Source organism: Falco punctatus (assembly GCF_963210335.1).
Source record: "Falco punctatus genome assembly, chromosome: 13".
Taxonomy (NCBI): Eukaryota; Metazoa; Chordata; class Aves; order Falconiformes; family Falconidae; genus Falco; species Falco punctatus.
This window is the reverse complement of record NC_137593.1, coordinates 19,498,785-19,526,528: the sequence shown is the minus strand read 5'-3', so window position 1 is coordinate 19,526,528 and position 27,744 is coordinate 19,498,785. Positions and strand designations below refer to the sequence as shown.

The 27,744-nt window shown below is 41.3% G+C and overlaps 1 protein-coding gene across 6 annotated transcripts in view; it reads left to right on the top strand.

The window, feature by feature from the left end:
• The window catches only part of NYAP2 (neuronal tyrosine-phosphorylated phosphoinositide-3-kinase adaptor 2), a 151,802-nt gene that overhangs the window by 61,072 nt on the left and 62,986 nt on the right, over positions 1–27,744 (top strand). For all 6 annotated transcript variants that reach the window (XM_080409934.1, XM_080409937.1, XM_080409935.1 and 3 more), the window contains 2 exons: positions 2,835–3,133; positions 25,453–26,550. In XM_080409934.1, coding sequence (XP_080266060.1) covers positions 2,835–3,133; positions 25,453–26,550 — 1,397 coding nt within the window. The remainder of the gene's footprint in view (positions 1–2,834; positions 3,134–25,452; positions 26,551–27,744) is intronic.

Here is a 27,744-nt window from a genome sequence, read left to right as displayed (position 1 = left end):
ATAAATAAATCCTTTAATTCTGTCTGGTTTCATGATGTAGCATCAGCAGCATAGTGCATTGCAAAGCTGTATTGCACGAGTCCCAGTGGAGCTTCAGCACGCTGCTGCCTGAGGGTAGGGGATGCCACATTTGAAGTCTGCCATCCTGCTTTTGTGCTTGTGCTTCAGGTATGAGTCTGGAGTGACTCCTTTCTCTTTGCACCACGGTGGATTTAAGTCTGTATTACTGAGATGTGAACTTGACACTCCACCCAATGTTACACTTGCACTTAGTCAAGCTGTCCTAGGAAACACCTGCTGCCTGACACTCAGGAATCACTACCAGCACAAGTAACAATCCTAAGCCTTTTGTGATGAGACCAGGGTCCAGGAGCTAGAACTAGAGGCTAGACTTCTTCAGCCTGGAGTTTACAGTGCCTAACCGTCAGCTGAAGGTTGGCTCCTATGCTCAAAGAGAAATGGACTCTTTTAAAAGTGGCTGACAAGAGGGAAATGGTGTCCTGCTGGTTTTGTCTAGTTCCTGAGCAGAGGATGTAGAATATCAAGACCAGATTTATTTCAGCCATGAAGCAGAACAGCAAGGTCTGTTCCTATCTGTATATCCAACCTCCCTCTGACCTGGCTATAGGCTGTTTATTCTGGAGTAAGTGTCAAAAGCTAGTAAAACAGATTTTCACCCATGATGTTGAAAGGAATTCAGTAAAGAATGAAAAAATTACGGGAAGGAAAAAGAAAGGACATGATTTAATTATTTAATGAGATAGCTTCTTTAGACACTGGACTTATGTTTTGAAAGTTTTGATTTCTGGAATACAAGATGCAGCACTTTGGCAAAACCAACATGCTTCGTATAAACGCAGTATTGTGTATTCCTAGGAAAAGGGTGAAACCTATCCCCTCCGTGAAATCTGTGCAAGTCCATCCAGAACAGAAACTGCCTTATAGCGTGTGGTTTAAACACGTCCATGCAGCAGTGAAGTAAATGTACTAATTAAATAGTGTAACCTGATACGAATTTTAATGTCAGAGACATGACAAACTGAAATTGTGTTTGTTAAACGTGATTTATCCGATAGACTTAAGGAAGGAAGCAGACTCCTCACCTACGTTCTTCAGCATGTTTGGATAGAAATCTTCTTTAAATAATGTGACAGGCCCTTTTTGTAGTCCAGCGTCAGAGGATTATATTATTTTCAGAACAATTTATGAAAGATTAGTAGAGGCATAGTTAATCATTTAAATTAGGTACAAGTTTTTTATTAATCTTCAAACTAATGAATTCTACCTCTTGATCCTTCTGGCTGGAAATCCCTCTGGAATAGATGCCAATTAGGATTTGGTAATAACTTGGTTATGAACATGGACCAGCATATGCATGGCTTGCATGTATGCATGTGTGTGTGTCCATGTGCAGGTAGGTGTCAGTGTCCCTGAAGTGTGGCACGTTTGGTTAGACCTGTTCCATTGTTACCAGTGTGGAAAGTGGACCTTTCCACTAGTGGAAATAAAATAAAAATGCAAGGACTATAGTAAGCAAACAGAGGTTCTGTTTTATCATGCACAAAGTTGTGCATTGCATGGTGCCAGTCTGATGCTTTTAGGACAATTAGATACAGCTTAAGTATTTCCTACAAAGAAGGTGGAGACAGTTATCAGGGAATGATAACTGAAGAATGAAACCTTACTCACTCTTCACATGAACTGTTGAAAAATGTTCTTGTCTTTTAAAGAAGGAGGTGTGTTTCAGTACCAAATAAACTGCACCAGCGCAAGGCAACTTTGAATAGGAAACTTACAGAGGAGCAGACTTGACCCTGCTTAGAGCTTCATGCTGCGTGACGGGGAAATGGGAGGTAATTAGGGCTTTCTGTGCCTTCACAGTTCACATACTGACATTTCTACATGCCCATGGTGGTACCATTTCAGACCACCTTTCAAACAGGCCCATGTTGATCTGTGTGTGTTGCTGAGTTTCTTTGCATAGTCACTGAATTGCCTTAGTTGAAATATGCTATAGGTTTACAGTATAAGCATTAGTAAGAGCTGTTTATCAGAACTGATACGTGTGCATGAGTATACAGGAATAATACCAGGTTCTCAGTCCTGCCATCCACAATACAATGTACTACTTGGTATGACAGCACTTGTTTCAGCTGAGCTTTCCTTCTTCTGTACCTGTGTTTCTGAGTGGCTGGAGGTTATTTTCTTCCTGGTGTCCCACAGCCCACTGCCTTTTCATCTTCTACACTTGTTAGTCTGATGCTGCTTATGTTGCAGCTTCATGTGGATTTGATGAGATATTGAATGTTCAGTTTCCTATATTCAAGTAATTTTTAGAGCATTTCTTTCTCTTACCATTCTTTAATCTGAATCAAAATGATTAATTGGGCCCCAAGAGCCCCAAGTACCTGAGTGACTGTAGTCAAAGACAAGTGCAGGGGAGTGGGGATCAATATACGATGTTGCATTTATAAAGCAATATTCTTTGCCTTACTTGTAGTCTCTTGTCTTCCTTAAAACTCAGTTCTGACTTCTCAGGCTTGAGATTTGTTCTAAATACAATCCGTAGTCACAATGCCATGAAACCTGAACAAAAGCTTTTCTCAATTTCTTTTAAAATTTTTAGTGAGTGCATAGTGGTATATTTGTGTTTCAGTTGTTGGCAACTTATGTTAAAAATAGATTATTCTAGTAGTCATCTTGTTTTAAGAGCATTGCTTATTTCCAAATTGAAGAATACAATCTACTTATCACAGGCAGAACTGAGACTCTGGTTCCAGGTACAACTGAGTCAAAGGTGGATCATTTACTTATGTGCGTGTTTTCTCTTACAGCATAGGTGGAGAAGTAGTGAGAGGAAATGAAGGAAGCTATGTGGGGAAACATTTCCGCATGGGATTTATGACAATGCCTGCTCCTCAGGACAGACTGCCACATCCTTGCTCCAGTGGCTTTACCGTGAGATCCCAGTCTCTTCATTCTGTTGGAGGAACTGATGATGAAAGTAGCAGCTCTCGTAAGCAGCCGCCTCCAAAACCTAAGCGAGACCCCAGCACCAAACTGAGCACCTCATCTGAAACAGTCAACACTGGAACAACAAGTAAAAGTGGGAAACTACCAGACAGGACCGAAGGTAAACACTGTAATTCTTTGGAAAAAAGGTTTTTGGTGACCTGGTGTTAAGTTTATCCAGCTGATAATCTTGCTTTTAAGAATTACTTGTATGTTTCCCTGTCTGTGGGACAGTGCCAGTACAGATACGCTAGATCACTGTTCTTTCAATTTTGGACCAGTGGATAATTGCCAACCTTTGACATTTCTTACAGACTGCACCACTTATATGGTCTTGTTATATACTGGGGAATGAGCTGAATTTATTCAAATGAAGGGGAAAAGAGATTGCTGTCAGATGGCACGTAGGACAATGTTATCTGCGCTGATACCACTCACTATATCACTAGCACTGTGAAAACCACAGCTTTGGAAAGGGTACTCCTCCACAAAGAATACTGCATGGCCCTAAACCTCTACAACAAGGAAATATCATCCAATGATAAAAATTGTACCCGCTATGATATAATGCATTGCCCGAATTTTCTGTTTGCATATGAGTCTACGTTTTCTTTTCTCATTCCTCCCGGTTACATTTCAGACAATACAGCATTCAGAAGAAAATAAACAAATGTGTTGAAAAAGGGTATCGCCTCCTGTCCTGGCTTCAGCTGGGATAGGGTTGATTTTCTTCTTAGCAGTTGGTGTAGTGCTGTGTTTTGGATTGGGTGTGAGAAGAACGTTGATGGCACACTGATGGTTTTGGTTGTTGCTGGGTAACATTTATCCAAGTCAGGGGCTTTTCAGATTCTTGGGTCCTTCCAGTGAGAGGGTTGGAGGGGCATGGGAAACCAGGAGGGGACACAGCCAGGAGAGCTGACCTGAGCTAGGCAAAGGGATATTCCATACCATATGACATCATGTTGAGTACATAAGCTGGGGGAAGGAGGAGGAAGGCAGGGACATTCGGCATTATGGCATTTGTCTTCCTGAGTAACTGTTACTGGTGATGGAGCCCTGCCTTCCTGGAGTTGGCTGAACACCTGCCTGCTGATAGGAAGTAGTGAATGAATTGTTTTGTTTTTCTTGTGTGTGCAGCTTTTGCTTTCCTTATTAAATTCTTCTTACCTCAACCTTTGAATTTTACATTCCTTTCCCATTCTCCTCCCCATCCCTCTGGGTGAGGGGGAGTGAGCAAGTAGCTGTGTGGTGCTTGGTTGCTGGCTGGGGTTAAACCACGACACTTCCTTACTCTGAACTACTAAAGATAAGATAACACTACAGGGATCTTCTCCTTCCTTTCTTCCATGCTGGAAATGCATTTTGTGCAGCAGTAGGACCTACTGTACTCCCTGCTAGGAGAGATCAGGATGACTCTGTTTCACAGTGTGAACTGTAAGAAGGAACCCTTAGGGACAAATGGGTTTGATCAGTGCTGGTCTCTCCCACTGCTATGTTACATATCAGTTTTGACATCCCATGCAGTATGTTGTACTCTTAGTGCGCATCCCTTTTGCTTGTTGTTGTGGCCAGAAATACTTGTTAGTAGTATTCATGCTACAACCCCTTTTATGGAAATCTGATTTTAAACAATCATCAGTGATCAGGATGCAAAGGAATGTGTAATTCAACTGCTGGCACATGTGTCTACAATTGTAAGGTTGAACACAAACACTGAACAAAACTGTAGATTTATTTATGCTGTTGTTGGTAGTTATTTTGCATATGACACCTAGCATTACTTCCATAGCCTGACCTCTACAGTGACCATTATTACATTAAGCCTACTGAACAGACTAACATGACAAATCCAAGCATTAAGTAGCTTCCCTTAATAAAAGCAGTTTACCACAATTTTACTGGAGCAAGCCTTACACAGAAACCATTCAGATTTGTGCCACAGACAGATTTAAAATCTCATAGCAGAAAGTCTCTCAACTCCTGTATTTAATACAAAAGAACGCAAGGCACAAACTTCTCAGTCTGATATGCTCTGAAGTGAAAGGTGGGAGCTCTTAAGTTACCCAGAAGTATTTAAAAAAAAATTATATTTAAAAATATTTTTAAAATTCCTTAATATATATTAGCACTATTTCTTCCTGAGTCTGCATAACCAGAATTATCAAAGCTAAATTAATTTTGTTTTGCAGACAGGGCAGTAAGATAGGCTCTAACATTTTCTAACTTGTTTAATGAATATTCCTGCAAGTGTGCATTGAGTCACACAGTATACTGTGCTCTTCAGTATAGCTGACCTTGGCATATCTCTAGGATGATTAGAAATGAGGTCTGGTTTACATCTACCCCCCAGCCCTTTTCCTCATTTACAGAGAAGCAAGAGACTTTGACAGCCTTAAAGTAGCAATAATGATAATGATAACTGAAGTGCATCCAAGTATTTTACCAATCTCACAGAAGTTATGGCAGACTCCTTAAGCAGTGTGTGTCCTCATGGAGCCAGGTCTTCTTCAGCACTATTATTACGGAAGGTTCTGAAAGTTTTGTTTCCTTTCCCTCATCTCCTCCTGCCATCTGATATTTGACATCAAGGATGTAATATGTAGTCACAGCCCTTCTGACAGATTTTGAAAGTTGAGATTGATTGACATTTCTGTTTCCAAGGCCAAGTACCACTTTGTCTCCTCCCACTCTGCTCAGGTTGAGCTTGATCAGTCCCATCACATGATGGTTATGAGTGACATGCGTGGTATTGTAATAGTGTTCACTGACAATGGTACTACTACCCCATAGTACTAAGTATTGCAGAGCATCTTGGATTCATTATTCTAATAAATAGCTGAATATTCATAGAATGATCTCTGTAAAGAACTGATGAATGAGTAATACTCCATCACTAGCATAAAAATTCATACAATGTAATGCATACAATGTGTGACTAAATACCTTCATGGAATATTGAGAATCAATATGATACTTCATATATGACCTGTATTATATTCAATTTGCTGGTTTATATGTGGTGTAGCAATGGGTACTTCTAGACTCTCACGATGTTCCTGGAGATTTTGAATTGACAGAACCCTTGAACTATATCATTTTTTAGTTTGTTCAGAGTATCTGCCCTGTTTGTATGTATCTGGTGTTATATGTGCCAGATTTATAGGGGTTTCATCAAAGAGTTTGATAGATATAAAGTAAGATCAGATTGTAAGGTTTTTTTGAAGTAACCAATCATATTTTAATGTCTGAGATATACTCAAAGGTGGTATGATATGGTGTTTGAGTGAACAGGCTGGATTTCTGAAATGCTTTCCTGTCACCAGGAGAGGCTTTGTTATCACCTGTGCACTCCAAGGAAACAAGTTTGTTTTGATAAAAGAATTTTCACAGTCATCATCTGGCTAGCATAGCAATACTTATATAAAAACCGTGGTCATACGTTGATGAGTATATCTAAAGATGAGCAGCACTAGATGAAAGTCAATTACCTGCAGTATTGAATTGATAGAAACTTTAAACCAGCTTTGTCCCAGAACGTGAAATTATTACTGTTGCTCTACAATTAGTTCCAGGCAAATTTCGTATCTGAAATTGTTCCTAGGTCAAAGAAACCTGTGAAGCTCTGATTCTGCCAGTCTGGTTTTTACATGCAAGTGGTAAAGGTTTTCCTTATCTAATAGTTCTCATTCTAGTAGCAGTCTTGGAATTCAAGGACTAGTAAAGCTTTGCCTTCCAGTTTCAGATGAGATAGTCCATAAGAAGCAATGTTCCTGTTCTCTTAGGGAGGTCTTTCGAAACTCAAGTCCAAGAACACTCAGGTTTAACTTTCAGTCACTGTTGTCCGTATTGTACCCAAATATTTGTGTATGCATATGTCTCACACATTTGTGTGTATATGTGGTATTTGCAGGCTGAATGGCTACAGCTTTTTCAAGGAACTATGGAAATCAATGATGAAAAACCTTATTGTTTCTCCAACTATTGTGGATTCTCTACAAGGGAGTTGTCACACAATTGTTCCCAGCTCATTTTTTTTATGGCAATGCAGAATAATTCAGACTATAATGTCTATTCTCTGACCCTGTGGCTACTTTGAAAAAGAATTTGCTACATTTCCTAGGCAACCAAGGGCAGCCTCACCACTCATTTTTATTAAATATGTTTACTTTTTGCTTTTTGATAAGGATCCAATTTATACAAACAAAAGCAGTTACTGATGGTAACATTTGTTCTTTTTCTGATCACGGTAAAGTCAAAATATTGAATCCATCCCATCATAATAACTACCATAACATTAGATTATGTTTTGAATATGAATCTGACCTTACTGCAGAGGTGACAGGAGAAATTTGGTCATGAGCTTAAAAGACCTTTTCCTCCTGAAGCACAAATAGCATCAGTAACAGCCACGCTGGATCTGTACACTTTTCTTATAAGTGTTCTTCCAAATTTGTGGGAGTGTGAGAATCTTCTTTTAAGTTGCAATGACATGTATTAACCCTGTCTCATTGTGCAGCAGTGTGATAATGCTTTGGTTTGGCTGTTTCATCCCAGTCTATCTTGGCTCTGCCTGAAAGAGTGCTCTCCAGCCTGAAGGCCTCATTCTCCTTAACAACTATAATTTTGTGGCTGTCTTTCCACACTTGTGTTCCTTCTTATGCTTCAATATTCCTTTTTTACTCTTCTGGCTACCTCTCATATGCACCCACTGAACGCCTTCCACCCAATGCATTTCTTCTCTCTGACAGATTTCTAGAAAGTTGTTTTTAAAAATGTGGGTTGTCTTTTCTGCAGAGTGTTCAAACTCTGGTAGGAACAGCAAACAAATGTAGCTGTGCTCCATACATTGCACTCTGGAAGCAAAAAGTAAACTGAAAAGGGTAATTTTAAATAATATTTCAGCATGGAAGACATATCTAATCTTGATCCTGAAAGGCTCTTTATTGAGAAAGCACAGGAGTTTAATTAATTGATGTGCTTTCAGTGCCCAATCTTGCAGAAAAAGGAATTAATAAAACAGTATAATTGGTGAATGTAACCAGCCTCAAGCAGTGTTTTTTGTGGACACTGCATGTCCACAAGAAAGGTTTACAGATCCACTGCAGTGCAAACATAAATGAAGAGCTGTAAGTGAATTGCATTTTGAAAGTCAGCTTTTTGTTTAAATCCTGTTTAGTAATACAGAGGACGACTACGTTATATAAATATGTGAACATGAAATAGTTATAATGCAATTTTTGTATACATAATATACACATGTATGTATCATGAAAATGCAAGTGGTGTGTGCTTGCATGTACTTTCAAACATGTGCACCCAAGTGCAAATTAAAACTCAGAGCAGCATTTTTAAAATGCTATTCATGGTTGTAATTTTGATCCTGCCAGAGCCCACGGTAAATTGTCTGATACGAAAATGGTTGCAGGAATCCCCACCTCTTGAACCCATTCAATTTGTTTAGTGTTTTCCTTCTGTGTGTCATGTGTAGAAGAAGATATTCTTCTTGCTGCTTTCTAAGCCTGTGCAGTAGAAACCTCTCTCTGTTGCTCAGCCAGGTCTAAACGTGGGCAACTTGTAAGGAAAATTTTCCTTTGGAGAAAAACAATTACAGTAACTGTAACTGGGGTTGCAGTCCAGCTGGTCTCTCTCATAAATCTAGTTTTCTGTCAGCTGGACTGGCGACTCTGCATTGTAAACTTGAACTTCTGCTACTCTCATTAAACCGAACTTGGACTGAAGGGATTTAGCACTTTTGCTGTTTTTTGCATAGTGCTGGTTTCCTTTTATTTCCTACCTTAGCCAATAATGTATTTAACCTGAACTTTGAAATAGTGTCCTCTGCAGTAACCATGTCATGTCCTTACTTATAGCCAGGTCTTATTCCTACATCTTTTCATCTGTGCCTACTAAAGGAAGAAATATCACTCATGCACCCTATTCAGACCTAATGAGTCTTAAAGCGACTGACAGATGAGTTCGGGTGGGTATAGCTGTGGGCAGTTTAAGCTGCTTCTGGGCTATCTGCGTGGCCTCCTGCCAGATGTGACAACCCAGCGCCGATGTAGCAGAATGCAATATTTTAGGAATGGATCTTTGAGACACAGATGCTTCTGCACCGCCTGGCTGCTGGGCAGGAGCTGTGGCAGGGGAGTGGGGTGGGCAGGTCTGGTGAGAAGCATCCTGTGGCAAAGTTTGTCAGAGCCCCAAGCGGTAAGCATGGGGCTCATGTGGATGGCTTTTGCAGCGTGCTCCCTCTTAGTGAGGGCCAGTTGTCACTGTGGCTTGAGATGCTGCTGCAATGCTGGGGTGTGGGTCCGTGAACAGGGAAACGTCAGGCTGTGTGGCTGTGCCAAGATGGGGTGTGCTGCCTTCTGAGGTCTAGCCTCCGAAGCATCCTCCCAGGGCATGGGCTCCTCAGCCAGGTGCTCGGCTGGAGCCCCTGTGTGCCATTGTGCCTGAGAGGCCTGACTGTTTGGGTGTTGTGCACTGTATGTTTTTTAGCTCATTTTCCTCTTTCCTACAGCCTGCTCTGTATTTTAAGCACAGCATTCTGACACATGGAAAGCTCCAGCTCGTGTCCACATTAGCTATACAGGCATAATGCAAGCTGGTATTCAGCCACGTGTAAAGCAGTGTCTGTTTTCCTTCACATACCTGAATCTGATTCTCGATCTCAGTGCTGCATTACCCGTTCTTTTTTGTACACTGTAATGTATCTCTTGGGGAATGTGAGGCTTGAGGGGGCTTAACTTGAAACTGCACACTGGGAGAAGGCAGCTGGCAATGATAGAGGGAAAAGTCAAAGCCAGCATCAGAAAGCACATGCCCTGTTGTCAGTAGAGTGAGGTGGAGCTGGCTTTTAACTACCATACAAGACTCCAGAGAACTGCCCTGCACGTCCAGCTGGCACAGCTTTCAGCAGCACTAGAGCAATGCAGTCTCTACTAGAAACCTAGACCTTCCTTCCCTTTGTCCAGCTCTGCATCCCAGCAGCCTCCTTGCTGCTGCAGTGGTTAAAAGGCTGGAGGACAGCACTGGCCTGACTTCACTGTGGGGCTGCCCAGCAGCCCCTCTGCTCTGCTTGGCCCCTTTGGTTGCTGAAGCAGCTTGTTCCCACTGACCTGTAGCAGGAAGGACACAGAAAAGAGTTGGGTCTATTCTGTAGCATTTAATAGCGTAGAGATTTTCAGAGGCTTTGCTTTTCAGGGGGTGGAGGGGTGGGTGGTGGTTTTTCAGTGGTTTTGGGGTTTGGTTTTCTTTGGTTTTGCTGATCTTTCTGTTTGTCCCTCCCTGCAGCTGTCAGTTTTCAGATTGCTGCTCCCAGAGCTGGGTTACTTTCCTGCGTACCACCTCCTGCAGCCCTTCATCTTTCCAGGTCTATTTTCTGGTCCCTTAGATAAGGGAGGGCAAGGGGGAAGGAAGGAATGAAAGCAGCCACTCTTATAGCTGTTCTAATAGCTTTCTGCGCAGAGCAATGAGCACAATGTGATTTTTGGAGGGATTTATAAACAAGTTTTGAAGCCACAGAGGGAGTATGTTCTTACCCTCAAGGCACATATGCATACTCATTAGCGTTAATGGAAGCTGCAAGCATTGAACAGAAAATAGACCATGCAGTGGTAAAAGACACGAAGATCTAGTTACCCACTTGGGAATTGCACTGTGCCCAAGACTTGGCAGTTGGTACTTTAGCTACGTTGTGCTAGTCTATCTTGTGTACTTAGTGTCCTTTTTTTTCTTCTTTTTAATTTAACAGAGTTGCTTTATATATTCCTCATCTCTCTCTTCAAATTAGGGTGTTGCTCATTTGCTGAGAGATACTGCACCTATGTAAAAAAGCACAAAATTAAATGTGTAGCCCCCCTGCAGTACAGATATCTCTCTGCTCTCAAGGGTGATGGAAGCTGTGATGTTCTTGATAATGGAAAAGTCTTAATAATGCAAGTTGAGGGAGTGCTGTGCTGATTCACCAGACTGACTGCAAATGCAGCTAGTACAGAAGGAGGCTGCCTGCCCTAGGCTAAGGCTAGTAAGCCCTGCTAAATGCTTGTGACTCCTGCTGAGCGTGCGGGCTTTTCTGTACTGTGTACCCTAGTGTTTCAGGGCTCAGGAGAGATTATAAGCCTGGTGGCAACCCAAGATCCAAACTGCACTTGTGAATTCATGCCATTCTGCCCTGGAATTAGCAAACCATCTAGGACCTCAAAGCACTCTTGGGTATAATGCAGGCATGCTGAGCAGGAGACTTTCTCCAGGGTGCTGCCACGCTGAGGTCGCTGACTGTATAGGGTCACTGTAGTCCCTAGAAGCACCAACAAGGGAAGGAAATGTAAGCCAGTTATTCATGCAGTCAGCTGTGATCTAGGAGTATTAGCACAGGTTTCACAGCATATGAAAGTCACTAGGCTGCTTTTAGAGCCAACCCAGCCCTGGAAGTACTTCAGCTGTGCTCTTGAGGTGTCTGAAACAATAACCTTTACCAGAAAGACTAAAAAAGAAGAGAGAGTTTCTGAAGAAAGCTATCATGTGGCTGCTCTTGTCCACTGCGTGGTTCATCTGCAACCTTGATAGACAGCCCCTATGTAACTGGAAGGTTATAGTGTCAATAAATCCATTTATTATCATCAGGTCACTGTATGTCAAGCCTGAAATACTGCTATAAAAAACTGTAAGTCATTGTATTTGTGACTGTATTTCATTTTTTATTTTGTTTATACCTCAGGGAACCATAATAACAGGGCCTTCTCAGCATTTCCACCTGCGAGCTGAAATACTATGAAACACTAGATATTTGCATTATTTTACATCACTGAATGTTCTGAAATCAGGGCCAGGAGAGGAGGGGAGGAGAAATCCAGGTAATTCCCTTGCCTCATTTTGACAGCCCTTCAGAATTTGTTAAGTAAAATGAAATGCCCATGGAACTACAAAAATGTATTGGAATACTCATACTACGTTTTGGTTTTCCATATTGTCTTTGGCATGTCTGTTAAAGGCATTGTGCACAAATGAGTAAGGGCTTGAGAGATCAGACTGAAATCCTGAAGTCCTTGTTTACTTCCAGAGCTGGTCTGTGATAATGGGGTGAGGCATGACTGAGCTCTCTACACATTTCCTGCCATAAGGTTGATACTGGAGGGGAAGGGTGCGTGTGTGTGTGTCAAGCACCCTACACCCACATTGGCTTTACTGGGAACACATAGTGCTCAACAGAATCTCAGAATCTCAAGAGATTTAGTTTGGCTTCAGGTGAAGTCCTCATGGCTATCCTCTATTTCATTGGTATTTTCCTTCCAATGCCTGTTTGAATGTAGTAGTCTTGGTCGGTGCACTGTTGTGCTGCTTTCGTCTCTTCCACTTGGCTTAATGCTGGATGACATCAAGCAACATATACCTGACATGCTACAACTGTGTTTGGCACTTCATGCTTTTCAGTTCATACGTGTGCAAACAGTGCTGTGTTGGGATAACGTGCACAGTAGTGACAGCTCAAGAGAGCGCAGCTTCCTTGCAATGCCATCAACTGAGCCTTGAGGTCACAGTCTACCAGCCTGGGCTTTCCACAGATGCACGAGGAGGGAAATAAAACAAGCACACAGAAATTTTTGTGCTAATTTTAGTGGTCATAACTTTGAACTTCTGGCATGTCAAACAAGAAGCACATCCCCCAATAGCCAGTATGATTTGCAGCTGGCTGCTGGTTGAGGGTGGGAGAAGGCTTAGACATAGGAAGTAAAAAGCTGGAGCATGGTGTACTTATCATCAAGAGGCATAACTTAATATCCATTTCCAGTGCAGTGGTATAACATTTGCCATGGCTTCCATTATTTCTCCCAGATAATCATGAACAATACTCTGCTTTCAAATTCACAACCAGCTTGCATGTAACAACTGAATAATTCCAGCTTCTCTTATTCTCAGTAGTAAAACAAAATCAGTACAGGACTCTAAGCAGAAACATACCTTCAAAAAACTCAACTCTCTTGGGAGCAGTATAACATTTGGGGGGTTGGCCCTAACAGTGCTTTCTGGGATGAAGATTTCTGGCATTTTCCCCTTCATGCATGACTGCCAAGGGAGCTGTCTCCCATTTCCTCTTGGTAGAATACTGAAGGATGGCTTGGCTATAAATCTTCCCTTAGGATCGGTGTGGTGGTGCCACAAGTCTCCTCAACTGGGGAAGTTTTAATAGGGTTATGTTTTTGCTTATTGCGGTGGAAGTATCTTAATACTTGGATTTTGGTGAATAAGATGGTAAGTAATCCTTTGATTAAAAGGAAAAAAAAATCACAACCAAAAAAAGCAAACAGAAATGTGCACCAAGCACAAAGTTGAAGCTATACCAGTAGTGTGGATTCAAAAACTTTTTAATATGTCTAGCCTGTTTATTTTCTTAAATATAAGTTTTTGCAAACAAAAGCTTTGAAGCTCAACATATTCTATGGTTCTGAATTATTTGTTATTTTCTGTTAAAGATGAGATAATTTTTACAGCTGTTGTGGATAAATATCTATGGTGACTAATTGCCGTAAGATCCCAGTGCTGCAAATACATGCTTGCATGTGAGTAAGTGTTATGCCAAACGGAGACTTCTGTAGATACTACCAACCACCTCCCAGTGGTGTAAGTGGGGGAGCAAGGCTCTTTACAGCTCTGCCACTGGCTTGGATGACCTTGAGCATTTCATTTGGCTCTCAGTGTCCCAGATTTCTCCTTTGTAAAATAGAGATAGTGCAAGGGCTTTGTTTTGTGCAGTAGTTTGCGATCAACTTATGATCAGAGTATTTCTGCTCACAGTCAAAACTTGGGCTACATGTGTGTGAGTGCTTTTGTGAACAGCAGTGTAGAAAGAGGCTTTTGAGCAGAGAAGGGAATACGTGAAAAAGACTGTCCTTGCTTAACATGACATTCTGCAAATGTGGCAGGGTTTAATTTGTGAACTCAGGGCAGTCACTGTGGAAACGAGGACTTCAAGCAGCTTCTCAGCATAGGAACTGCACAAGTTCCCTTTCCTAACCTCCTGTTGGTATCACTGATGCTGCAGTGCATGAATAAGATGGCAAAATCTGGGCTGGAATTATGGCCCTGCTCTGTGAAATACTGAATGCCGTCAGTTTACAGCACAGCCAGTCCCAGGAGATGGTAAGTAACAACCCCCCTCAGAGCTTAAGCTGTTCTGTGCTGTCCTCCACCAGAGGCTGTGCGTCAGTGGTATGGATGAATTCCTGCAAAGAGCTTTGCTTCTGAGCAACAGCAAAATGAAGCAGGCTGTAAACACTGGGTTATAGCTTCTGGTTTCCTGTAGTGGTGCAACTGCTCAAAGCGTGGGTGCATCCCTATGTCCTATTGACAGTGAGAGTAGGTGCTAGTTCAGTCTCCATGGGGGACTTCAACAGCTGCAAGATAGGATAAAAGAACATTTCTTGCAATGAAAAGTCGCTTGGCAATGGAAAGGATAAGAAGATATGTTATCTGAGAAAGTTCACTGGGATAACAGTTTCCTCAGTCACTGGCTTTTCAGTGGCAAAACCAGCATTGGCTTGTCCCTGCATCCATGGCATTGTGTTCTGCACTTAGCTGAACCATCAGGGCTGGTTTAGGGGCTGCGCTGCAAGGTTGGATGGGTCCAAATTATATTAAATGGGAAGGAGAAGGGAAAAATGGAAGGGAAGGAGAAAAGGGGAAGAGGAGGGGATTGTTGTGTGTGTGTGCTTACTGCAAACACAGTGTGGGAGAGAAGGAAATAACAGTTCATTCATCTAAAGAGCTTTTAGGAGCAAGTGACCTTGGTGCTGTCTCTCCAGTCATGCTCTGGTAGTTGATGCCTGCTTCTTCCCGTAGATATGGGCTAAGATCTTTTAGCCTGTGGTACTGCTCTTGCTTTAATTGCCTTTCATTTACCTCAGCTTTCCAAACATTTTTGCAAGAGAACTCCACTTTTCCTCATTGTTCCATCTTCTGTCTTCTGCTTCTTGGTCTTTTCCCTTTTCTTGCAGGGTGCTGGTTTTTAATCAGGTCTCTTTCTTATTCCCACTAGTTCTGCCTGTAAGTTGAACTGAACAGGTTCTGCAGTCATGGGTGAGGTAGGAACAGCTTCTGGCAGAAATTCTGTTCCTTTTTATGCTTCACCTTTGTCTTTCCATCCTCTGTTCACTTCTAGGGTGGTGCAATGAGGTTAAGCCTGACATTTGAAACAGGAAAGGGCTCTCCCAAAGCTTGTCTAGAACTGCATAAAACACTGTCAAAATGGTACTGTAAACCGCAACCAAACCAGTTGAATTTATGGTGATTAGGCATGGCTGCATGACCCTTGTAGATCAAAACTATTCTAGGCTCTACTAGTTTCACTAGACCGCTCTGCAAATAAATGCAAGATGAAATGATAGATGCCAGGCATACAGAGAAGCTTTGAGTGAGAGGCAGCTGATAACGTGTGCCTTGTCTGTAATTTTGTCAACACTTTATTTAGAGTTGAGGAGGAGAGAGGAGTCACCCCTATGGAGATGGAAATAAAATTAATAGCTGTGAGGCTCTTTTCCTAAAGCTGATTACACTGAGTATTTCAGTAACACTTAGCCTCTGACCACAGAGCTGTTACATCTTCAGACGCTGCTGCCTGCCTGCGAACTGCTCTGACAATGCTCTGTCCACCTCAGCTATCATCATATTCACCCAAAAGGTGCTCAGTGACAACCTGCAGGAACTGCTGCTGCAGGATCACCTTGTGTCCTTTTGGTAGAGGCAAGAGTGCCTCTTTAGGTGAACTCTTGTTCATTGGGCCTCATTTGCTTTCTCAGTGCTCCTGCTGTGGTGACTCATTTGACCCCTGTGATCAACCTCCTGCTTTATTTTGAAACGGGAGCTCCCACCTGTGGTAGAAGGGCTTGCTGGATGTGTCATTCAGCAGCAGCAAGTGGCTTTCTGTACAACCGCCTCAGGGAAAAGAATCGTACAAAGCCTGCAAAACTTCTGGGGGAGAGGAGGAGGTTGGTGAAATCTGTGGTTCCTTGTCACTGGTGGGAGATGCTGAAGAAGCACGGCAGCATTTCTGGAGCTGCCATGCCTGTGGAATAGTTGGACACAATACGTTTCACATTGCAGTCCCCAAGAGGTCAGTATTCTGCACAATATCACCTCGGTAGGTCTGCCAGCTTGATTTAATGAGCTGTAATTATTTTAGAAGCTCAGCAAACAGATTGCTACTTATGTAAGCAAATAACGGATTTGACCTACTTATTGTATTTGTAAGTGGAAGATAGCATTTCTGTGGATCTAAAAAATGAAGAATCTTATCTCTCTGGACAAATTATTCAAGTCTTTGCATGTAGTCCCTGCTAGTATTCTGGACAGGATGTTTGTGAACCAAAGCAACAATTAAATCAAGTCAGCACAGACAGACTGCTGTTCTAGATAAATGAAGTAAGTGAGCCACACTTTGTTTCATTAAGCATTTGCTCTTTCTCCAGCTTGATTTCTTTCTTTCCTGTTACTCCTGTAAATCATTTCAGAGTCCACTATTTGGATGCAGATACTGGACTTAGAAATCACCCAGACCCAGGAACTCTTGCAGAGATCAGTTTCATTCAGTATTTTTATGAGCACTGGGTTCAGAAAGCCCTGTACCATACCTTCTCCAAGAAGTTCATGGAAGTCCAGCAAAGGATTTCCCACATCATCTCCCTCAGCTACAATAGCTAGTAATCAATAGCAGGGTTGTCCCTCTGAAGCTAGGAGTTGCGTTCAGGCTGGAGTATGCCCTTGTTTGGTGTGGCTTTGAGCAACCAGGTCTATGGAAGGTGTCCTTGCCCATGACAGAGGGGCTGGAAATGGATGGTCCCTTCCAACCCAAACCATTCTGTGATTCTATGACTTGTTTACATGAGCATTGCCAAATGATAGTGCAGAAGTCTTCAGTGCCCTTTGGGCAGCAGATAATGTATGAATAAGCAGCTCAGCCCTCAAAGACTTGCTGGTATCATAGAGGTGTCCACTATGTAACAAGCTCATAAGATGTAGGTGTATAAGGCATGTGTCGAAGGGACTTAGCTCTGCACACATACCCAGAAGCATCCCTTTCTGAGCAGAAGAGAGCTTTTTCTTTCAGCAGGTCAACAGAAATGCTGCTGCACTTGTAGTCATCACACTGCACAGCCTATAGAAACTTGGTCAGGCAAAATGCAGAGCCTCACCATCTTCTGCATGATACTCGGGGAATGTGAGATGGGTAGTTACAGAGAGGGAGAGGGGGCAGCTAGTGCAGGATGACAGCTATATGAAAACTGAGCTCTAATAGCTGCACTGCAATGAAGGCGCTGGCGGGGGGGTGGAGGGGGCTGATGTCGCCCATCATTCTCAGTGCAAAATGCAGTCAGTTTGTGGGTAGCTGTAAGAATAGAGCGATAACAGTTAATTTACAGTAAAACAGTGATAGCTGTTCAGGTTTCATCTTCAAGATGACAGCCAAGATACCATAAATGTTGCTTTAAAACTGAAGGGCTTTACTCATGTTGCTGATCTGTGGCTGTTTTTCTGCACTCTGTTGTGACTGCATTTAACTCTTCAGTGCTCCAACTCTGTATGTTCCCACACTAGAGCACTAGAGACACCAACAACCAAGCACATATGCTTTGTAAATTAATTTTTCTGCAAGCATGATTCAGTAGTTCTATTTGCACACTCTTCATGTAATTCATCTAATGATGCTTGCGATTGATAAATTCCCATGCCAATTGCCTTTCTATATCTAGAATTCCTTTAGATTGTATAGTTACAGATTTTTTTATTGATGCTGTTGCACAGGCTGCAAAATCTGTTTCACAGATGCAGACTGCAGGCTATCTGAAACAGAACAGACCAGCTCTTCAGCAATATTGGTTGAACGTGTGGGCAGTGGGAGGATCCTTCACTCAGATTCCTATTTCCCCAGTAATCCTCCCACCTCTCCCTCTTCAGACCCTGCTTCCACTGGAACTGCTGTAACTTACACCCATATCATGCCACAGATCCTGGCCCCTTGTGTCCAGGCATATTAGTTCAAGGTTATTTTTCTAAATGGATACTCAAAAATCATTGCAACCTAGAAGTTGCACCTACTGTGAAATTTTTTGTTTGCCTCCATTTGCATTCAGTTCATCAGTTTTCCTGTAAAAGGAGGGTGATTCAAATTGACTTTTCTTATACAAAATCTTGCTTTTTCTGCCTTTCCAGGGCTGTTCTGACTAACAATAACTTTTAGCTTTAGCTAACAGTACAGAAAGACTTGCTTGCAAATAATTTGTAATTATTTCTCAAACACTCTTTTCTTTTTTTCTTTGCCTATTCAATGTTATCTGGAAAAATCAGGAACATCAATTACTCATTCTTGAAAAGAACTAGGATATGAAGTTCAAAATATATGAAAGCATGAGCCTGGGCATTCAGAAGGAGACGGTCTCTTTGTAATTTTCTGAAAGCTTTTGGAGACCTTTTCACTGTGGGAAAGGGTAATAAGGAGAGCTCAGTGTGTCAGACGTGCACAGAGAAGTGGAGGGCTATGGAGGAGAAAACCTGGAAGTCCGTCTGCTTGGGAGCATGGCAGTTTGGGGAGGGACTCTCTCCCACATGCTGATAGTCCAAAGCTTTTGAAAGGTCCTGCAATCTCTGGGTCTGCCCTCATCTTGATAACGCATGGCAAGGGACCTGCAGCCCCTGCTGTGCTGGGAGGAGGCTCTGGCAGCAGGGCAGGTTGTGCTCTAGGCTGTCTTTCGTGAATCCCAGGCACACACGGCCAACTGGGCATGTATAGCATGTAAGGAGCTGTGGTGATGGGGCTGAGAATTCAGTTTTGTGGCGCAGATATGCAGCTCTAAGCTGAATCTGGCAACAGCATGTCTTCAACCATGGTGCATATCAGTTGCAGTAGTTGTATTGCTGGATTAATGCAGAACTGAATCTAACTGCAGGGTCCAATTCTGCTCTTTGTTATACTGGTGTCTAATTCTGGAATATCACTACTGAAGCTACTAGGTTTCCACCACTTTGAATTAGAGCAGATATCAATCATTCTAAAGGCTGAAAGAGGCTGCAGCCAAAATAAAGGGACCTGAATACTTTTGAAGAAGTCTCCTTAATCATAGCCTTGAGACATCCGAGTAGCACATCAGTATTACTTTATGACACCGTCTTTTAGTCCTTTCACTTGAAGTATAATTGTGTCCTCTTTAAATGTCCAAATAATTTCCAGTAAGAGCTAATAGATTCAGGAGGGGGAAAAAATACGTACTGCATGAAATCATTGTGCTGAAACCACCTATTACTTGCAAAGTTGTTTGGATGAATTGTATTTTTTTATTCCTTCCCTGTTCTTTCCCTCTGCTTTTACCTTTTAGAAAAAGGAAAGGTAACCTGCAAGGAAAGGACTTGTGTCCATGAGGGCAATGCTATTTTGAAATCTGCATTGTTTTTGTGACAGATACGTTCTCTGATGTTATTTCAGCCCAGTGAAGATGTTTTTATAGTCATTTGCTAAGATGTATCTTTGTGTGTATATTGTATGGCTGTTAACCATGTAGGAACTTTTGCCTTCGAAAATTCCTTGAAGAAGAAAAGATGCATGTTCAACATTGCATGCCTCCAATAGATGCATTTAAATTTTCTTTTGTTTTCTACTGCTCCTTTCCAGTGATAGGAAAGAATCGATATAATAAATTAAATTAAAATAAAACCTTGTGTACAATACCTTAAAGCCTAAACTAGCAAAAGGTAGATGGTGAAAAATGGCATTAAGGGGTAAAATGACAGGCAAAGCCCTATGGCGTGAGAAAAAGAATGAATTAAACTCAGGTCTCCTGAGTGCTAATCTTTTGCACAGTTCAGAGGACTGTGCCTTTTTCAATTCAGTTTCATTAAGAATATTCAAATTTCATCTATAGACTTAATGAAATCCAAACCGATATAAGCACTGGTGCACAAATGCACTGAAGATCATGTGCAACTTTGAACAAGCAGTTCACTTCATTGAAGCCAGAGGGGTTACTCACAGTCTTGAACTTATACATATAGATGTACATATGTAGGTTCTGTGCTATCCTAGAGTTCTCTGATGAACTCTGTGATGCAAATCAAAATCTGTGCATCTTTGATTCAATATACAGCACATTCAGGGTCTAATTAAGAAAATTCTATTTCCTTTCACTCCTGGAGGCTATTTTTGATAGAGGTACCCCTCAAAATACAGCAATATTAATTGTTTCAGCATTTAGGGTAACTTTTTAAAGAATTTTTTAAAAAATGAGGGTCCAAATCATTCCTTCATTTAGAAAGAAGTTGAGTGTTATAGCCTCTTGTAGAAACTGAAAGGGAGGAATTTTCCTGTTGCATGTGTTTTTGTTCTGTTTGTTACACTGAACAGCACAATAAATTGGCTTGATCTATGAACTGCAAGAGCTAGTAAACACCCAAAGGACAATGGCAAAATTCATTTTAGTTTTTAGACATTTACACTCATTCCTTATACAGTGAGCAAATAATAAAAAACAATCTGATAACACATTTTCATATTTCAGTCTCTCCTTAAAGATTAAAAAAACACTTCAGAACGATAAGATGACCAGAAGCATTCTGTATTTCCAAAATTAACTATGAAAGGCAGATTATCTGGGCATGTCTGAAAGCTATGCGTAACCTTTGCGCTACAAATATCTCATTTCAAAAATGTCATATTCTGCTTATTCAGTAGGGCTTCCGTAAGTCTATTTTAAGCACTGTGCTTCTTGCTTCTAGATGAGAACTGAAGTTATTAGAGCCTGTGTGTTTTGTTTCACTTGCAGTTTGTTACAGCTAGCTAATTGCTTGGTAGTAGGATGCTATTAAGCACAGATAGTTCCTGCCCAAGCAGTGTAAACTCTGTGAAGTTCAGTTTTGTTTCCAAGGATTGTTGTGCTTCCAGTTTATCAGCTGTGATAGTTTGGGCAGTTTTGATGCAAAAAAGGAACTGCTAACATAGCATCCTGAGCTCCTGCAGCCTCCTCGGCCAGGGCAGCTCCTGCGAGGGCAGAGGGCCATCTAGCAGTTTTTGAGCTATCTTCCTCTAGTCATCTCCTGTCTGCTCAAACTCCTCGCGGACCTGGCAGTCTCTTGCATTTGTGTATATCTATAATAGAAGCACCCACAAGAACTTTTGTGGTGCACTTTGAAATGGCTGTTTAAGGGAACTTGCACGTGGCAGGGGGAGGAATAGTCCTCACTTTCATTTCTTCCATTTAGCTTTGAATTGGGCCCTATGTGCTCTGACAGATGAGTGGCAGAGTCTCAAGGCAAGTTACTGGTGACAGTTGCACCAAGGACATAGTAATCCACGTTGAAAAGTACTTAATTCCCCCATGTTTAGAGCAGACAACATGGCAGTGTGTGTATCACCAATATGTCAGCATGGTTTGCTTTTCATAGGAGTTTATGTTCCCAGCAGGCACCAAATGCTTTTTCTGCCTGATAAATGTCAAGTACTTAAAGCAAGATTGCCTGTTCCTCTCTGGAGATTGCCAAATAATCTCCTTTCATTGGCTATGGGATCTTGCCAGGGCTTCTGCATTCATGCACATTTATCCCTGCCAAATGTTGGTAACACAGGAACTGTACAAATACTCCCTGCTCCTTTCATTAGCTTTACACAGCTCTGTTTGATTGCAGGATTCCTGGGTTTTTTCTCTTATTCTGGGCTGAAGTGGTAGTTCCTGATCCATATTCCATTATCAGGTGTGCTGTAGAGTTCAGCCCTTGCTATGGAGCTGTGTTTCAGAGTAGAAACCTTTGTTAAATAAACATGATAAGCGTCTTACATCATAGGCTTCTTAAAGATAATTCAGTTGGCCTCCTGCATGTTCCGCTGCAGCTGAGGGGAGTTCCCAGTAGATGTTGAGCAGTTCCTCTCATCCCAGTCACAATAGTTTTCTTTGCTATCTAACCTATCCATTTACCTGTGTATATTCTCTAGAAAGTCTTAGAGCACCCAATGTTCCTGCTCCATGTAGCATAGAAGAGGTACCTCGGTCCCTTTATAAGGTTTATAACATATTTAAAGCATTTAGTTTGAAATTTTAGTTTGAAAAGTCCAGTTTGTCAAGGAGAGAAAAAGAACTCAGTAACATACTAAGTCCTGGAAATAGGTGCTTCAATAAAATAAACTGTGGCAGAGGAAAAAATGTTTTTACTAGAAAACGGAAAGCAAATCTTTCACTTTGTCATGTTTTACTGTGTGTATCATACAGCAAGACTGGGTTATTTGACCTTTTTGTTGATAATGTCACCAGGATATTTTAGGCTAATGGTATATATCATGCAATGGCAGATGAGAATGCTATGTGTGTCACTGTGGTACTTAATTTCAACCCTTTGCAAAAATACTCTACAAAACTAGATGGCAAAAAGTCAATAACTTTCCTGTGACATTTCTAATTTCCTTGTCTGTAATGCACTAACTTGTGAATCTGTATATGCAAACCCAACACCTAAGGAGAGGTCTCGACTACATAGCAGAACCTCATCAGCTGGATAAAAACTGGAAAGGAATCAAAGAAGGAAAGAGGGAAATATACTATTTCTAGCAATTTTTTTTTTTTGAGAACTCAGTACTCTTAACCACTTTCAGCTATTTTTAGGTAAAAAAAAAACCAAACAGTTAATGACCAGTAATGTTAACCTTGAATGTCCTCCAGCACAAGAGCATCTTTTGATCACTTTGCCCATCATTAACATATCTCCAGATAAAGAGATGGAGGAGTGGGGATATGGCTATGAAATAGAGCACGTTCTCAGTGTGACACCTTATGGCACAGGAGATGTAGAAGACAACATAGGGAACAGGGGTGTGAGGAGTCAAAGAATTATAGAATCATTTAAGTTGGGAAATACCCTTAAGATCATCAAATTGAACTGTAAACCTAACACTGCCAAGTCCACCACTAAACCATGTCCCTAAACCACACCTACACATCTTTCAAATACCTCCAGGGATGGTGACTCAACCACTTCCCCGGACAGCTCATTCCAGTGCTTGACAACCCTTTCAGCGAAGAAATTTTTCCTAGTATCCCATCTAAACCTCCACTGACACAACTTGAGGCTGCGGGAAACACTTGTATCAGGCATCTGTTAAGGATGGTAGCATGATGCACAGGGAACTGAATACTGTGAGAAGCCTCTATATAGAAAATACGCTATTTTCAAATGCAACAAAATCCGTAATCCTTTAGTGAGTCTAAAGTACAGTTCAGGTCCTGGGCAACATGTTCAGAAATGATCAGGCAGTTTGTACTGGTCTCATTGACTGTCTCTTCATTCTGTTGATACCAATCTGAAGAAGGTTGCTTTTGCCAGGGTTGTAAATCAGATTAACAGAGGTGTGGAAAAGAGGGTTAAGATTAAGTTTATGTCAGTAGAATATATATGAACATAATATACAAACAGACTAAACAGAAAGGAAATAGTAATTTACTGGAAACACAGCAAGAAAAATCTGCTGGTATTGTCAAATACATCAGGAATAATATTTTCTGCAAAGCCCAAATGATTCTGGTAGCCTACATCTTATTCCCAAAAGTCTATGCTAACACATTCAAGAAAATTAATTTGGGTTAATTAAAAAGACAAATTTAAAGTACATTAGGATATATCCACACAGTGAAAAACTATCAAGCTACCAAACACTTTTATCTGTGGTAACTTTTGCATGTCCCTAGCCTGCTGCAAAGTGGAACACGTTAATTGGAACCATCATGAGAGCATATCAATTTTTGAGGTATTCTTTTTAAAAAAAAAAAATCTGGCAAGATTTCTATTTCCTTTGTTGCATCTTGGTTACATGTTAAGCTTTAACAAATGCTGTCAACAAAGAGTGGTCTCATTACTTCATATATGTGCACATGCATATGTCCTCAGCTCCTTATTCCTAAAGAAAACTGGAATCTTGCTTAACATCTCCCTTTATTGCCATGCCTTGTAAGAACTGAAAGAGGTTATTTAACACATCAAAGCAGAAGTGTGACAAAGTACTAACACTCTGAATGCTCCTCTGATGCTGACCAAATCACCTTAGTAAGATGCTATAAAGCAGGCATCTTCCAGCCCTGAGCCAGCATCCTTGCAGACTGTCAAAATACTGTCTTTCAGCTGGCAGAGCAGTACCTCGCTATTGGCTTTAGTAATACGCATGAGGCTGCTTCTAAAAAAAAGGGGTTTTAACTCCATGAGCACTGCCTGCTTGGTTTAGCATTAGAAATTTGTGGGCTGTTTGCTGATGGGTCATCAGAAGGTGTCTGGAAATTTCTCTGAGCACTGAGTTTGCAGCAGGAGATCTGTAGCAGTGAATTGCAAGGAGCAGCAAAGTTTGGAAAGACAGGAAGGCTGCCATTCTAAACTGGCCTGTAGTTTAGGATATTTTTTAAACTGGGAAACTTAGCAATGACCCATCAAGGCTTTCAATGTAAAAACTATTTACCCTATTGGAATATAAATTGGGTTTAGTGTGTGTGGCAAATTTTGTTGCTGAGTAGGTTTGTTGAGTCCACTTAGGATAAAAAATTACTTTACCCAAACATTTAATGAGACATTTTATTAACCCCAACATTTAATGAGATATTTTATTAACTATTTATGCAAAGTGAACAAAATGCAATTTCCATGAGTATATTTATTGTTTAATTCATAAAGGATAATTTCTAAGAAACTCTTGACCTCTCATTTCAAATGAATTTCTTTATAATGATTTGATTTATAATTTCTAGAAGAAATCTGTTTTGGAAGGATCTGAATTTGAGAGATACTTTATTCCCCTTTCACTTCACTGAAGTCTCAGTAATTCATAGGATAAAGTGCAGATAAATTATTAGGATTATCCCATCAGCAAATTCTACAGTATTTATATGTGTTTTCTTTCTCAGTCAGTGCTGAGGCAATTGCTGTGCTTTATGCAAGAAGTTACTATAAATTAAAAGGTCTTGATTCATCAATTGTGTCACTGCAGAGTTACACCACTGTCATTCCGGTATGCATGTCCAGGATCTTAACTGTTCTCTTGCAGCCATAAGGAGTTCATTTGGATACTTAGTATTATGTCTTTGGCAACTCTTTGGGTCTTTAAAGGCCCACAGTGATATTTGAAAAACATAATATTTAAAAATGGAAAGTCCCCTGGCCAGAGTTTGGAAGAGAACCGATGTCTCAGAGGAAGGGAAGTGCTCACTACCTACTTAACAGTGGAGTGTCAGGGCATTCTGGGGGAAGATTTGGAATGTTTTGAATAGGGAGTTATTTTTATAGCGTTCTACTGATGTAATACCAGAGAAAACCAGCAACAAGTTGGTCACAGGAAATCCATCCCAGAAATATGACGCTGTAAAAGAGATCCTATGGTTGACAAAGTATGTTACATACTTCTGATGAATTTGTATTTTATTCTGTTTTCAGTGTCAGCCAAACCAAGACCTCACAGTGATGAATACACAAAGAAGATTCCACCCCCTAAGCCGAAACGAAATCCAAACACTCAGCTAAGCACATCTTTTGATGAAACGTATATCAAAAAGCATGGCCCTATGAAGACAACACTCACTAGGGATGCCTCTTTATCACAGGTCAGCAGTCCTGCCCCAGACACAGAGGAAGAAGAGCCTGTTTATATTGAAATGGTTGGGAATATTCTCAGAGACTTCAAAAAAGACGAGGATGACCAAAGCGAAGCAGTCTATGAGGAGATGAAATACCCTATATTTGATGATGTAGGCCAAGATTCAAAGTGTCAGTGTGAATATGACCATCACACTTGTTCTTCTCAGTGTGCTACTCCCACAGTGCCTGACCTAGATTTCACCAAGTCTTCAGTGCCATCTACTCCCAAGGGCTTGCTTTGTGATATACCCCCACCATTTCCAAATCTGCTTTCTCACAGACCTCCACTGCTGGTGTTCCCACCAGCACCAGTACAGTGTTCCCCGAATTCTGACGAGTCACCTCTAACTCCATTAGAGGTCACAAAGCTTCCTGTTTTAGAAAATGTGTCTTACATCAAACAACAAGCTGGAGCTTCTCCATCTTCACTGCCACCTCATACACCAGGCCATCAAAAACTGGAGAAAGACCAGACAGTATCTCATGGAACTAACACACCTGGGCACACCTCCTCACCTCCTCATCCTTCTACCTTATACAGAACACAGTCTCCACATGGTTATCCCAAAAGTCACTCTGCCTCACCTTCTCCTGTCAGTATGGGTAGGTCTCTTACCCCCTTAAGCCTCAAAAGACCTCCACCTTATGACTCTGTACATTCAGGAAGTCTCTCAAGAAGCTCTCCATCAGTGCCTCATTCTACAGCCAGAAACACATTGCAAGAAGGAGGAAAGATGGTAAACGCCTCGGTCAGTACCTACGGGTCAACATCTCAGAGTGGTTCCCGTTCTCGGACACCCACCAGTCCTCTGGAGGAACTAACCAGCCTCTTTACCTCAGGACGAAGTCTCCTGCGGAAGTCCTCCAGTGGAAGAAGATCTAAGGAACCTGCAGAAAGTAAGTTCTTGATGTAATTTTTCCTCATTTTTCCTTGTGTAATAGTAGATTTCACTGTACTTTACTGAATCAAATGCTTGCAAAAATCAGATACCTCACAAGTCTGAATTCCTTACCTAAATTCCTTGTAATGGGAAGAAAAGTTATTGTTGTTAAGATTGCTTTAGTCTTCATATTGTTATATTTTTAAGATTTTTAAGTATGCATAACTGCATTAAGGAAGTACATTTCATAGCTTGGTCTTGTAAAAGAAGTCAGTTTTCATTAATTTGTCCATAGCTGTAAGGTTCCCATGTGAGTTGAGATCTTCCCACCATGTCACATCCATTCTTTCTTGATGGATACTAAGACGCAATAATTGTCCAAGAAGCTTGTAGCAAAATAACTAATAGTTGGGTTTTTTGTAACAGTAGTTCTTTTTTGGCAAAGATCCATTGATCACCCTTAAGTTGGCCAGTGATCACAGCATATATGATGGCAATCTGAGGTACCAGCTTAAACCATTCCTCTCCCATTGCCTCATTCCATGCTGTTCCATGGAGTATCTCTTTCAGCTGTCCTGGTGTGACTGGTAGGGAGGCCATACTGTGAATCAATCTGAAAACCAACATGACCTATAACGCATGACCCACAAACAGAGAAAAGCACAGGAGGAAGCTGTGCAGGAAAACCTTAAGCCAATATTGACTTTTCATATGCTTTATCATAAAATTGTTGTCCTATATGCATTCGGGTTTACACAAGGTACACCTGTTTCTGAGCTAGGAAAATAAGGAAACCTCTAAGGAAATCAGCAGAAGCCACAGGTGTGAGTGAAAGCAGAACCTGGCACCAGTATTTCTGTTGCAAAAACATTCCCGTTCAGTGGTGCCAAAGACAACGTCTTGCAGTGGAAGGCAGTTGTAACACCTTACGTCAGAGTGCAAAGTGGGCTAAGTACAATTTCTCCTCCATCTTCAGTAAAATCAGTTTATGACTTTGAATTCTTGACACCTGCCTAACCGAAAAATCTCTCTTTGGAGAACAGCTGATCTTATGTTTGTGTAAGTGCTATATTATATCTATTTGGCAGCTGTAACATTAAATACTGTGTGATAAACTATGCTGGTTTATACCTGATAGAGGAGGGTGTTCTGGTTTCCAGGCTACCATGTTGCTGCAGAAGAGAGGTGAGTTCTGCACTGCTTTTCTGGT